This window comes from Schistocerca cancellata, chromosome 5 (genome assembly GCF_023864275.1).
Source record: "Schistocerca cancellata isolate TAMUIC-IGC-003103 chromosome 5, iqSchCanc2.1, whole genome shotgun sequence".
NCBI lineage: Eukaryota > Metazoa > Arthropoda > Insecta > Orthoptera > Acrididae > Schistocerca > Schistocerca cancellata.
The window spans coordinates 770757135-770772865 of NC_064630.1; the positions used below are offsets into that span (position 1 = coordinate 770757135).

At 40.0% G+C, this 15731-nt stretch overlaps 1 protein-coding gene across 1 annotated transcript in view; it reads left to right on the top strand.

Annotated features, from left to right (window-relative positions):
- The window catches only part of LOC126188277 (uncharacterized), a 59151-nt gene extending 50214 nt beyond the window's left edge, over positions 1–8937 (top strand). The window contains exon 7 of the mRNA XM_049929860.1: positions 8377–8937. Within this exon, the coding sequence (XP_049785817.1) occupies positions 8377–8754 (378 nt within the window). The 3' untranslated portion in view covers positions 8755–8937. The remainder of the gene's footprint in view (positions 1–8376) is intronic.
- Positions 8938–15731: the final 6794 nt, after the last annotated feature.

The window sequence follows — 15731 nt, forward strand, 5'->3', positions numbered from 1 at the left end:
GTTAGCTATGCTGAGGGCGCTGGAGCAAATGAGATTCCATTGTGGCAAGAAATTCATTGATTCGGATTTCCAAAGTGTCCTCTTTGCTTTTGGTCAGATGTACCCAACAGATTAAATGTTGCAGAAAGTGCAGGATGCTCTCCTTCTCTTGTAAAGGTAGGAAAAAGAAATAATTTTATGCTGGATTTCAGGGCACTTAGAGATTCTGGGAAATGAACTTCAAGATGCAGCTGCCGAGGTGGTTTGTTCCCTTCCACATCCTGCTTGTCCTGTTTAGTCCTCCTGCATGCTATTACAATATATGTCACTCAGAAGACCAGACTCAGTGGCTGGAAGTAAATAAATAACAAGCTGTGGTCAGTGAAACCCTGAGTGAAACTATGGCTTACCTCCTTCCAACCACAATAAGCTGAAGAAGTAGCCTTCACAAGGCTTATGGGACATTGCTCATTGACACATGGCTTTCTGCTATGTCAAGAGATGTCAGATGTGGAACAATTGTCAATACAACATGCGTTAATTGAGTGTTTTATTATCATCCAAGAACAGACCTGGATCTCCCGTAGGACTTACTCTCTATTTTAACTGATAAAGAGGCAAGGGTGATACAAATTTTAAGATTGTGTGATCTTGGGACTACTTCCCAAAAGGTTGGGTGCAAGATTTCAGTGGCTTTTGTCACCCATTATTTCTATGAAGTCATCCAGTCACAGTAATCTGTCTGCTTCCTAACAGTGTATGTGTAGGTATTTTGTCTTTGATTTTATCTAGTTACTCTAGTTTGTCGGACTTTAATGGCTGATTTTTTTTAATGGATCTTGCAATGTCACAATTGTATTTTGAGTTCTTGTGTTGATGCAATTGAGTTTTCAAATTTATTGTTAATGTTTTATTAGATTTTCACCACCTTCATCTCTCTATTCGATGCAAGGACACACATGACCTCACCATTTAGGGTCCTAAACCACTAATAATAATAATAATAATAATAATAATAATAATAATAACCAACAAGCACAAGGACACATCTGTAGTAAATTGTTAGGTCACTGCCACTGAACGGATAGTTTAATGAAACATGTCATAGCGTAAACACATACTTTTAGATGTAAAATTTTGTTGCACTCACATGTCACAAGAAGTAAATACTCTAATTTATTTTGTGCTGTGCTTAGCAAGGGTTTGAGGAGGATAACTGCTTATCTGTTTCATTGCTGTTGAGAATTTTCGTAGTATGGTATTTGGACTAGCCGGTTTTATTTGAACATTATTATTCTCATACTGTATTGAAATGAGTAAGGTGGCACAGGGAAAGACAGAAATTCAAATCCTTGTGTAAACATCCAGATTCCAGTTTTCTGTGATTGCTCCAAATCATTTGAAATGAATGCTGAGGCAGTTAATTTGAGAGGACTAAGTTGATATCCTTTCCCAGTTTGGGCTCCATGCTCTCACTGATGACTTCATTGTCAACAGTCAAGTAAAAATTGAGAGAATGATGCTCATGATTGCAGTAGGTGTTTGAATAGATGCTATTTTTCACTCTTGGGGGCTTAGTTTCCTTTGAAGAATCCTATTCTAGATTTCTGAAGTCCTTAAAAGTATTAACTTTCTGTGTTAAATCTTTGAGGCACAGTTCAGTGTCAATGAATCACAGCTACACAAGACTTAATAAAGAACTGAATTTTGTTTCTTGTGGAAGAGTTGTGTAGCATAAGTTTGGGGAGGTGGAGGGCTTGTCCAAAATGAGATCTGGGTCAGCCTTAATCAAAACAGCATCCTCTGCCCAGTTATGGTGTTACTTGTTTGTGACAAGCTGGGGGACGTTTCTGTAACAATCACGCCCCATAAGAGCTTAAATATGGTTCAGGGTATCATATTTCACATGGACCTTCTTTTGCAGTCTGACGATGAGCTGTGCGCCAATTTAGAACGGTGAAGTGTAAAATTCATTCGGCGTGTCCACCGGTGTCTGAGGGATAATCAGTTTGCCACTGGTGCCTTCATCTTGGCCTTAGAGGGTGATACATTACCCGAGAAGGTCAAGGTGATAGTCTACCGCTGTGATGTAAAACCCTATATCCCTTCCCGAATGTGGTACTTTAAATGTTGGAAGTTTGGTCATATGTCTTCCTGCTGTACTTCCAGTGTCACATTTCAAGATTGCAGATGCCCATCACATCCCAATACTCCATGTGCCCCACCTCCCATCTGTGTCAACTGTGGAGAACACCATTCGCCTTGCTCGCCAGACTGCAGGATTCTCCAGAAACAAAGGAAAATCATGGAGTACAAGACCCTGGACAGACTGACCTACACTGAGGCTAAGAGGAAATTTGAAAGCCTACATCCTGTATGCATGACAGCATGTTACGCCCTTCACACTGCTGCTACAACAGTTGTAGCCCCATCAGTTCTGTCAACCCCATTCACCTCTCAGAGCCAGAAGACTGCACCTGCCCCCTTGATAGTGGGGGGGGGGGGGCACTACCCTCCCTGTAACTCCTGCACCACATATTTCAGGAGCAACACCCCCACCCCCACCCCAAAACCATCAGGGATGTCTATCCCCACTTCTAAGCCAGAATGCAGTAATTTCAGCTTGGAATACAGAGGCCAGTTTTCCTAGAGAGATGATGTCCTCCAGTCTTGGCTGCTCTCGCTAGGAAGGGGTCCCTTGGGTCACTACATTCCCAGGTTTCTGCTAGCTGGTCACAGGGCTTCTTGCTCATCCTCAGTCCCGGAGACTGAAGTCCTCCCAGCCAGGGAAACCCAAGGAAAAGTGAGAGAAATCCAAAAAGAAAGTCTCCAAGACCAAGGGAATTGCGGTGTTACCCACACCACCGCTACCTCCAAGCTCTGCATCTACGGATGAGGTGGAGATTCTGGAGTCTGCTAGGACCTAGATTACGATGGACCCTCAGACGAAATGGATATAGACTGCTAAGCCAAAAATCAGTGACGGCAGGTGACCCTGAGGTGTAAACCGCCTCATTGAATGTTCCATGCCTTCCCAGTTACATGATGTCACCCTCCAGTGGAATTGCTGGCGGTTTTTTCCACCGCCTGGCTGAACTACGACAACTGTTAAGTTTTACACCTGCTTTCTGCATTGCCCTCCAGGAAACCTGACCCCTTGTGGAGTGGCACCGTGCTTACTGGCAGAGGCAGAAATGTCGAAACTTTACTGTCTCAGTTCGACCTCTGCCTTTTAAATACTGGGGCTGCTACACATTTCATTGTGGTTCGAGGTAGTTACTCGACCATTGATCTATCAATTTGCAGCCCAGGGCTTCTCCCATCTATCCACTGGAGAGCACATGACAACCTGTGTGGTAGTGACCACTTCCCTATCTTCCTGTCACTGCCCAGCCTCAAGCCCATGAGCACCTGCCCAGATGGGCTTTAAACAAGGCAGACTGAGAAACTTTCACCTCTGCTGTCACAGTTGAATCTCCCTTGCACAGGAACATCAATGTCTTGGTCGAGCAGGTGACTATAACAATAGTTTCTGTGGCAGAAAACATGATCCCTCGCTCTTTGGGTTGCCCCCGGCGAAAGACAGTCCCTTGGTGGTCGCTGGAAGTTGCTGAAGCAATTAAGGAGTGTCAGTGAGCTCTACAGCAGCATAAGCAGCACCCTTCCCTGGGGCACCTCATAGCCTGAAAACGGCTCTGTGCTTGTGTTCACCAACTTATCAAACAACGGAAGCAGGAGTGTTGGTAGAGATATGTCTTGACCATTGGGTGCCATAAGTCACCTTCCCAAGTCTGTGCAAAGATCATACGTGTTTTTGGGTGCCAGACCCCAACAGGTGTTCCCAGCGTTAACATAAATGGCGTGTTATCTACAGACGCAAAAGCGATTGCCGAGCACTTTTCTGAGCACTATGCTAGAGTCTCTACGTTGGAAAATCACCCCCCATCCTTTCGCACTTTCAAGTGGCATCTGGAAGGGAAAGTCCTCTCATTTACTACATGCCACAGTGAATTCTATAATGCCCCATTTACAGAGTGGGAGCTCCTCAGTGCCCTTGCACATTGCCCCGACACAGCTCCTGAACCAGATCGGATCCACAGTCAGATGATTACACATCTCTCATCTGACTACAAGCGACATCTCCTCATCGTCCTCAACCGGATCTGGTACGATGACGTCTTTCCATCACAATTGCGGGAGAGCACCATTATTCCGGTGCTCAAACTCAGTAAAAACCCTCTTGATGTGGATGGCTATCGGCCCATCAGCCTCACCAACATTGTTTGTAAGGTGCTGGAACATATGGTGTGTCAGCGGTTGGGGTGGGTCCTGAAGCCATGTGGCCTACTGGCTCCATGTCAGGGCGGCTTCCACCAGGGTCGCTCTACCACTGATAATCTTGTGTCCCCAGAGTCTGCCATCTGATCCAAGTTTGTATCTCCCATATCCAGGAGAATGGGGTCCCGCAGGGCTCTGTATTGTGTGTGTGTCTATTTTTAGTAGCCATTCATGGTCTAGCAGCAGCTGTAGGACCTTTTCACATGGCCCCAAGGACTCAGTTAAACCTGCGGATCTCCGCTGCCACTTCCTCTAGATTCTTGACGAGTACCGAGGCCACGAAGTGGTTTACACCGAGGGCTCGATGGCTGATGCTCATGTCGGCTTCGCGTATGTTCGTGGAGGAGATATTGAACAGCATTCCTTATGGCTGCAGTGTTTTCACTGCCGAGCTGGTGGCTACATCTCATGTTCTTGAGCACATCTGTTCATGCCCAGGGGAGGTGTTTATTCTGTGTACTGACTCCTTGAGCGGCCTACAAACTCTCTATCAGTGCTACCCTCATCATCCTTTGATAGCAACCATCCAGGAGTTCATCTATGCCCTGGAACAGTCTGGTCATTCAGTGGTGTTTGTCTTGACCCCAGGTCATGTTGGAATCCCAGGCAACGAACTTGATGACAGGTTGGCCAAACACAGTATGCGGAAACCGCTAATTGAGATTGGCTTCTCTGCAACTGACCTGTGTTCAGTACTACGCCACAAGGTTTTGCTGCTTTGGAAGATGAAATGGCATAACCTCAGCACGCACAACGAGCTGGGTGCCATTAAGGAATCTACGAATGTGTGGCAGTCCTCCATGCGGCCTCTCGCAGGGACTCATTGGTTCTCTGCTGGCTCCACATTGACCACGCTTGGGTGACACATGGCTACCTCCTGTGCCGTGATGACCCACCTCAGTGTCGGTGCGGCGCCAGACTGGCAGTGGCCCATATCTGGGTGAGCTGTCCTCCTTTGGCTGCCCTGCGATGGACTTTTCAGTTACCGGACTCGTTGCCATTAATTGTAGCTGATAACACCTCATCGGCTAATTTAGTTTTAAGTTTTATATACGTCAGTGGGTTTTTATCATTCTATATAAGTTTTAACACATGTCATTCGTTCCTTTGTGTTCTCCACTCTAATGCTTTTAGGTTGGATGTTTTTAATGTATCGCAGAGTGGCTGGCTTTTCCTTTTTATTCTTGTGGTCGGCCAGCCACGATCATCTGCTCTCATCTATATCACTGACATTTGAAGTAGCGTGGGAGGTAAACTGGGGCAATATTTTCTATTAAAATAAATAAATAAATCAATCAATCAATCTTCTGTGTTGGAAGTAATTTATCAACTACTGTAAAATGGAGATACACGAAAATATTTAATTTCAGCTGATTGAAAAAACATTTCTTGTTAACTTCTGGTAGTAGCTGTTAATACAAGTTTCCAAAAACTAACAACTCTGAAGCCACAAGAAACAGCATCTTCAGTTCAGAAAATTTTTTGGTGTCATTTTGTTAAAATTTAAATTATTGTAAAATTATCATAAGACACTGTTATCAATTTCAAACTTTCCATAAAGCATTTTAATAAATAGTTAAAAATAATTGTGGAATCTCATAAACAATTATTTCATGTAACCTATAAGAGAATCTGTTGTGTAACTGTTCTGCAACTGCAAAGGAAATAACTGTCACTCCCTTGTTCACTGGAATGATTTAATTCAGAACAAATTATTTTTCTGCTGTATAGGTTCACAATATTAAATTTATAGATAAATTGATAGTGCACTTTCATATTGGCCTCAGAATACAGTTTAGACTTGGATCATGACCCCTTTAATGTTGGGACACCAGTTTTCCTGTACCACTACACACAGCCACCTGAATGAATGGAATTACTTAAGGTCCAATTGGAATAGCAAAAAAATGAGGAAAAAACTTGATTGTAGTCTACAGTCAGACTAGTATTTTGTCAAATGGCTACTGGTTTTATTACAGAGTACCATTAGGCTGTCTCATAGCACACAGTTGTCAAAATCATTTACAGAAGTTAATGTGTAATTACACTACCTTAGTGTACTAGGATAAGAAATTTTGATGACTGTGTTGATAGTCATTTGACAAAAGTTATAGTCGGATTCAAATTGACTGATGTCACTTGCTGCTAGTGTTGCCACATCAGCTGCTGGCTGCCGCTCAATTTATAAGCAACACACGACATGGTGAGTCACTTCACAAATGCTGTTAACGTGTAACATGGAGCAGTGTTGGAAGTGGCCACTGTTTGGTATGACGGAAATGCAAGGTGCTCTATCGACAGCTGATATTAAGAGGCTAATTATTGATGTGCTTCCGACGACATGTTTTGTAGCCCTGAATTCAAACGTGTCCTAACCTAACACATCCTGAGATGTTCAATATATCTGGCAAAATGGCAGTCAACTGTAAGCAACAGAACTAAAATCACAATCACTTTGTGGTTAAAGCTAATCTGTCAGAGCATACTTGAGACCAAAAAAATAAAAATTAGTTTCAGCACTAAAAGTGAATTGTAATTTCTCGCTATTGTTAGTTACTTGAAACTATCCTCACACTGGTGACGTGCTGCTGCATTACCAACCGATGAGTAGTCCTGGTAGGCACTTGGTTGCAGATTATATGTGACACAGGCAGATTCCAAACAAAAGCAGAATAATAGGAAGAAAAATAAGAGCAAATAGGAAAGTCAGTACAGTGATGAAATAGATGTGACAAAGTATTAGAAATAAAAAAATAAAGTGAAATAAATTAATTGAATAAAAAAATAGGCTTTTGATCAGATTTATAAATAATAAAATTACACAGCATTTGGCAATATTTGAATCTATGACCTTCAACACACCAGATTCATATGCCAACCACTCCACTACCCAGCATTAGATTGCCATATTTGACTTTGGTGTGCTGCCAGAGTTGCAATGATGAGTTGTAGTCCTAAAAAAATTCAGCTTCATGCAACGTCATACACGTGTGCGTGTCTTATGCGTGATAAAATATGAAAGGGCCAGACCCAGGATTTGGGATCCAACCACACAAAAAGAGAAAGCTGAACAAGGAATTGGTAGTGAAATGAGTAATTGTTGTGGCAATCTGGCAACGGGGAATGGTTTGGGTGTGACATTGAGTGCTCTAATGGATGGAAACCAGCTCCAGCGCATGAAGTGTCCACTATTAAGTAATTTTAATCAGACTGTAGTGTGACTGTAGGCTAAAGCAGATAACAGGAATCCTAATGTCAGGTACTTTATATGGAAATGTATTTTGGCCAGTCTGATACATCTCATCTGTTCTAATTTAGAACTGTGAACAGAGTTAGTGTCAATCTCAAGAAGGCTCACAAAGCTTAATTTCAAAGTGGAGAAATCACTGTGAGTCACCCAGTTCAGAATTGTGTAACTGATTTGAATACAGATACAGCAAGGAAAGTTCTGGCCGAATATAAATAATTTGGGACTAAAGGAGACCACTCACTGGATAGCAGAAGTGCTGAGTCATTGACAGGCGCACATACAAGAGTGAAAACTTGGTAGCTTTCAGAAAAAAATCCTTTTACAAGTGTGTGGCCAGCCAGCACAGCATACAGCTGTGTGTGTGTGTGTGTGTGTGTGTGCGCGCGCGCGCGCACGCGTTTGTTGATGATTCAGTGCGTCTGCTGTTTGGCGAGTGATCCCATTTATTCCTAAATTATTTACGTTGATTTGAATATAATCTTACTAAGGAAAGTAAAAGTACAGAATCTGATGCAATGTTGCTGACATAAATGTCATATTTAGGCACATTCAGTTCAAACTTACTGCAGCCAATACCTGTTGTAAGTGTATAGTAGTTGTGTGATCTGATATGAGGTCAATTATTTCTTTTGTAAATTGCAGAATTGTAATAGTACTAATAGCATCAGCAGTATTATATTATTTAGGTGCTGCTGAAAGTTTGTTCCTCTTGTAAAGTAATGGATATGGAATGTTTGCATTGTTTTTCCTTTAAATTTCTCTCTTATAACCCCTTGGGTTTTTTTTTCTTTCACAATTTTCGTAAGCAGTGCAAGAAGAGGCATTCTTATGTATGCCCCGAGTATGAGAAGCATGGAACCTGTAAAAAAGGTAAGTACTGCCCCTACCCCCACAACACAGGTTCAAAGTTAAACAAGAAAACTGTTTCAAATCAAGCTAAACAGGAGAAGACTGAACACACACCTGGAGACCCGGCCAGGAAGAGATATTACCAAGAAGAAAAAACTGAAAATAAAGACTCATCTGTAATTGAAGAAGAAAATTTCAAAAAGTCAGAGATAAGTCCACATAAAGAAGCAGAGGATAGTCACTGTGATTTGAAAGGATCTGGACCTGAAAAAGATGAGCCAGTATTGAAGAGACCAAGAATAGGACGTCTGCCATCATTCATTGCTCTTAGCCATTAGCGCTTACAAAGAATAGACTTGTCGGAACCATTGGGTTCCTGACATGAATCAACTATCAGTGATTTGACGGTGATGATTATGGTTGATTGTCGTAAACATTTGCATAAAAATTTGTGTAAAAACTGTGTGTATGATTACTATATTTTACTACAAATCAATAAATATTTTATTACATTTTCTGAATTTTATATTTTTTCTTTCTTATTAAATTTGATTGTCATTACCGTCCTAACATACAGTCTTCCTAATAGCATGTTGTCAAAAACATGATGATAAGGTCTTTCAGAAAGACTAAAGTGTACTTTAATGGTGGATTAAAACAATAGGCAGCTGTTTTGTTTCTTAATTCATGTGGATTTTAGCTGCAAATTGTTGCTATATGGCAATATTGTTGTGCAAATATTCTCTGGAGGGACAAAATAAACACCCATCATAGCTGCTGACAAAAGTGAAAGTTACCTTGGTGCACCAATATGATGTGGACACCATTCCCCACCACACCTTCTTTCTATGAATGGTCACATATGGTAATGTTTGGAACAGGAAGAGTTTATTAGTCAAATGGATTTACAATACACATATTGTTACATAGGGGGTAGAAATCGCAAAAAATGACATTAATTAAAATACGTATTTTCAATATTTCAAAAATAAACTAACAGATCAGGTTCAATAAGTGGGCTTCCCACAAAGCATGTCATGCATGTGGAATGGTTCAGTGTACACTTTGTGTGGTGTGGGCCACCACAACTGCATCAGATACCAAGTGAAGATCTGGGTGTCCTACTGATAACAGCTAAATGCAACACTGTATGTTCAAATAATGAACACATTCCTGTGCCATCACAGCCAGATGTCGGGTGCTCAGACAAGATTCAACCGGAGGGCTATGTGACAGGAGGTACCAACTTGATACTACGTTGTATGAAATTGGAGTGCATTTTCACAGCATGAACTGAATGGTTTGGTTTGTGATCATGAATAACGCGTTTGCTGTAGCTGATGCTTAATGGCTAACAAGCCAGTGTGGCATACACTTATAAATATGCATATTCTCAGGTATAATTTACTGACAATTACTGAGCATACAAGATTATATCTCTGTGCTCATAATCACTAATTGGAGGACTAGTGCACAAACTAGTAGTAGTAGTGGTGGTGGTGGTGGTGGTGTAAAGCACAACTTGTAAAACATCTTTCATTGCAATGCAGGATTGGAAGAGGCAGGCTTTGGTGAGGAAATTGATTGTGATAAGAATTTACACTTGCAGAAGTTAATAGTCAGGTGAGACTATCATTAACCATGTGACATGCAGTACCTAGTATATTTATAAAACAAGAATAGTTCCTTAAAAAGTCATGAGATACCTCCTCTCACATGGCATAGTGCACCAACTCAACACAGCAGGGAGTCAACAAATTGTTGGAAGTCCCCTGCAGAAAAATTGATTTTGTACATGAATTGACGTCTCAATTACATCCCATAAATTGCCAGTGGGATTCATGTCAGGTGACGTGCATGACCTAATCATTCCCTCAAATTGTCCAGAATGATCTGACACGGGGCACTGTCATCCATAAATATTCCATTGTTGTTTGGAAACATGAAGCCTGTGGATGACTAAAAATGTTCTCTAAGTAGCTGAACACAAACATTTAGAGTCACTGATCAGCTCAGTTGGACCAGAGGACCCAGTCCATTCCAGGTAAACACAGCCCACTCCACTATGGAGCTACCATCAGCTTGCATAGTGCCTTTTTGACAACTTGGGTCAATGGCTTCATGGGGTCTGCACCACACTTGAAACCTACCATCAACTCTTCCCAACTGAAATTGGGACTTAGGTGACCAGGCCAGTTTTCCAGTTGCCTAGGATCCAACCGATATGGTCACAAGGCCACGAGAGGCACTGCAGGCGATGTCGTGCTTGTTAGCGAAGTCACTTGTATTGGTTGCCTGCTGCCATAGCCCATTAATGCCAAATTATCCTAACAGATACATTTGTCGTACGCCCCACATTGATTTCATGCTTATCTCTTAGCAAACTCCACTCAAATGCTGCTGCTCTCAGCCACTGTATTGTGCTTGGTAGAGGTAAAAAATTTCCAAAATGGAATATGTTATATGTCTAGCTCCAACTACCGTTCCATGTTAGAAGTCTGTTAATTCCTGTTGTGTGGCCATAATCGTGTCTGAAACCTTTTCACATGAATCACCTGAGTACCAATGACAGCTCCACCAATGCACAATCCTTTTATACTTTGTGTACGCGATACTACCATCATCTGTATATGTGCATATCGCTGTCCCATGACTTTTGTCATCATCCTACTAGCTTTCTATAGGTTGTTAAATACAGATGATGTATTTCAGTTTATAGTTGAGGAAATGAATAACAACACTGAATATTTTTCTTGGCATAAATAGAGAATGGGTCTAGGATTAGTAACTGGTCATATGTACATATAGAAAAATATTTTTTTTATAATTTCATGTAAATTTGGTAGTTTGAAATCTGTTCAGTCATGAGACTACAGAATTGAAGATATTGCTACAAAATATAGGAATAGTGATTTTGCTAAAATGCAATATCCAGTACACCCGAAATCAGATGATATACCAAATAGGACCTATTATCAGATACTGTAGTTTTATTATTGCAGCTGCAACAAATGTTGCACTAGCTGTTAATATTCTTGGCCCTGTATGGTTTGAAAATTGTGGTATCTGATACCCCCTTTTGAACTATATTATCGTAGATGGTTAAAAATAGTTTTCTAAGGAGCCTAGAGTGATAATATCTCATAGTAATTAAGATAGTTATGATGTCTTTTATGAGATACACTAGGTCCAATGTATTCTTGTTAAAGCTCTGAATTGTAACTTCAACAATGTATAATTGGACTTTTACTAATAATTTTTAGTATGCTAGTGTTCTAAAATTCCCGGTAATTTAAAAGCGAAGAAATATTCCCAGGGAATATTGCCGGTAATATTCCAGAAGCCCATAAATTCGTGGGAATTTGATTAATTAGCAAAATAGCTCAAAAAACTGTGAATAGGTAAAAGCAGTAATTATATGGTTAAATCAATTTAATATGGATCTTGACTTAACCTCCTTGTTAGAAATGAACACATTTTTTGGTTTTCAATGCTTTAAATATCTAAGAATTAGCCCTAGAATTGCCAAGCATCAACATTTATGACTCTTGCATTACTTACAACTGCCAACATCAAAATAATCAATCTTTAGAAAAACTGTGTTTATAATATTGATGTGCCTTCTATTGAGTAACTAAAGTTACTAAAATACACAGGGAAGTTTATTTATTCAATTTGTTAAGTTTTCTGTCGATGTTAAAGGTATTTTAGGCTATAAAGTTTGAAATAAACGTGTGCGAATATTGTAAACATTAGTAATTCAAAATGGCATTTCAGGGAAAAATTATGTGAATAAAATAATAATAATAATATATCTAAAAACAAAGATGTGACTTACCAAACGAAAGTGCTGGCAGGTCGATAGACACACAAACATACACACAAAATTCAAGCTTTCGCAACAAACAGTTGCTTCATCAGGAAAGAGGGAAGGAGAGGGAAAGACGAAAGGAAGTGGGTTTTAAGGGAGAGGGTAAGGAGTCATTCCAATCCCGGGAGCGGAAAGACTTACCTTAGGGGGAAAAAAGGACAGGTATACAATCGCGCGCCCACACACACACACACACACACACACACACACACACACACACACAAGCAGACATTTGTAAAGGCAAAGAGTTTGGGCAGAGATGTCAGTCGGGGCGGAAGTACAGAGGCAAAGATGTTGTTGAAAGACAGGTGAGGTATGAGCGGCGGCAAATTGAAATTAGAAATTAGCAGAGATTGAGGCCTGGCGGATAACGAGAAGAGAGGATATACTGAAGGGCAAGTTCCCATCTCCAGAGTTCTGACAGGTTGGTGTTAGTGGGAAGTATCCAGATAACCTGGACGGTGTAACACTGTGCCAAGATGTGCTGGCCGTGCACCAAGGCATGTTTAGCCACAGGGTGATCCTCATTACCAACGAACACTGTCTGCTTGTGTCCATTCATGCGAATAGACAGTTTGTTGCTGGTCATTCCCACATAGAAAGCTTCACAGTGTAGGCAGGTCAGTTGGTAAATCACATGGGTGCTTTCACACGTGGCACTGCTTTAAATTTCATGAAGAGACTGTACTGTATTCTTATACAAATTTCTCCTGGTGCATACACAAAGAAGAAGAAAATAGTATCACATACTTTATGAGGAAGTGTTTCGTGTCCAGTCCGATGAATCTGTTCAAATTTACAAAGAGAGTTGTGAAAGCACAGTGGATGTTTGATCTCAGGTGTCAAGACAGAAACTGCACAGGTCAGTTTCTTTTGCTGGAGGTATATCTGTATCTGTATACTGGGACATTCTGACAGTTGTGACATATATTACTCCAATTCAGGACAGTGGAGGTTTTTCAGAAAAGGTACTAAATACAGTTTAAATTGTTATATGTAACAACCATCCATTTCGTGACTTTCAATAAGACATGAAAACCTTAATGTTCTGCTGTGTGTATTGTATAAGCCTCATGTACCCTGTGTGTGGCATGAAGGTGACTGGAATATTACTCAGCCAATAAGCAGGTGGCATCAAATTTTCTTTCTTGCATATATGAAACTAGAACAGTGATAAGTCTTTTTGGAAGCAGTGACAAAAGAAGTTCCACTTCTACGTATAAAACTGGGCTTCATGAAGAAATTTGTGACAGCTATACAGCAGGGATAGAACAAAAAGAGTTGATGATGGTATTTTTATAGAAATAGAATAATTAATAGGGACATCGTTTTAGAGAGACTGAGATTTGGTGAAATTATAAGCATGGAGTCAACTATGAAATGTTTTGAATGTCATTTTCTGCTTTTGGCTGTAAATCCGCATTACAATAAGATAACTCGGAAATTTGGTACAAAAAATAATTAGGTATGTACTAGCTGCAAATTACACACTATTTATCTCTAACCTTCCAAATTTACTAGCACTCCTGGAAGAAAGGATAATAGAGAAACGGCTTAGCCACAACCTAAAGGATTGTTCCCAGAATTGAGTTCTCACTCTGGAGCAATATATACTGATCTGAGACTTCCTGGCATATCAAAACTGGGTTCTGAACTGGGGCTTGAACCTTTGTCTTTTGCCTTTCTTGGGCAGGTATCTACCAAGTCATGCTTGGATGGCTCATACAGAGCACTTGATCGCAAGAGGTAAAGATCTTAGTCTATTCCTGATCTGGCACACAGTTTTATTATGCCAGGAAATTTAAAATAGGTGTACTCTGCTGCAGAGTGAAAATTCAATGAAATTACTCAAACTGCCTCATGCAACATGTATGTAGAAGTTTACTTTCTTCACCCAAATTATTTTTCTAACAATTAGTTGTTTTATGGGAGGAAATCAGCACTTCCATCACGATATAAGTAACAGTACAGATATACTGAGGAAAATATACAATTTATAACTATTGTTGGATGTTGAAGACACTGTACTCACAAACGTGAAAGATACTTGGAGGAGAAGTCTCGAGAGGAACATAGCAGTACACATTAGGCAAGCTTAATTTTAAAACTAGTACAAAACTGCTTAATGCACCTGACCCCTCCAGAGAAAATTTTCATGTTATTAAAACTGCCATAAAGAAACGTCAAGTTGTAAAATAAACTTTTGTAATTTATGGAAATATGCACACGATGGAATTCTGAACCTTATTTTCAGAATGTGCAGACTAAATCCATACTGGAACACCATTTCAAAATGACACCACATTCCATATTAGTTGTTTCCTCATCTTTCACCTTAACTGTATATATTTGCACACCTAGTACCAGCAATTCAAATGTGATTCATACATTTGAATGGGACCAGGCAACAGCAACCAGTTTGAAAATAATGAAGGTTGTCCCATATGCACCAGACACAGGAGGCAGTGATGATCAGCACATCTGCCCAACAACAGGTGCCTTAGAAAATCTTTTCTAATATCACTCTGTGGTATCAGAAGATCTGCAGTTTGACAGTGTCACAGAACTAGATCATTTTATTTAGCAGAAATCAAAACTGAATGTGGCAGTATTTCTTTTGTTACATTTAACTTGTCGATAGCAACAACTGAGTCCCAACTGTATGTGTTTTCAAAGCTGGTGGATGGTTAAGGCACTACACTTACCTTAGAAAACAGGCTGTCAGGTGTGCTGATTTAGATATTCTGCAGTTTCTATAAATCACTTCAGAATAAAGTCAGAATGGTACATTCAACCAGGCTGCAGTCAATTTCTTGTCTGCACTAAACTGGAGACAGTGGTAAGTCTTCATTGACCACACTGTCACTTGAAGCTCCAATATATGCACCTTCTGATGATACTTCCAATACAGACAGACAAACTCATTTACACAATTTATTAGTAGTTATAACTTTATAAATTATGTCATTTTGTTTGGTTCCAAGAGCAGAAACAAGGAAAATAAAAACTTGATTCATTTTCATTGAACTATATCAGTATACAGCAATTCATACATAGTTTTATTTGGCGAGGGGTACATTATTTTTTTATCTTAAGAACTTTAAGAAAAGAACACTGTCTCTTTAATGCAGACAAAAATATCTTATTTCACTTATTTTGTGTACCAGTACTCGGAATTAACTTTCTTTTCTTTGCTTCCGAATGTAATTCTGTTTTGAAGAGCTGGCTGTATCTGTGCACCAAAAAATTTAAATTATAGAACTGGGCAACACACATGCCTAATTATATGAAAAGTGTGTTACTATTATATACAGCATATTGTCAAAACCAAAGCTTGAAAGTCATGTAACATGCTGCTCACACAGTTAAAGCTGTGGTTTCCATGACTATGGAATACACACTGTTTGTTTATACATATATTTCAAATCTCATACCAACAAGCTT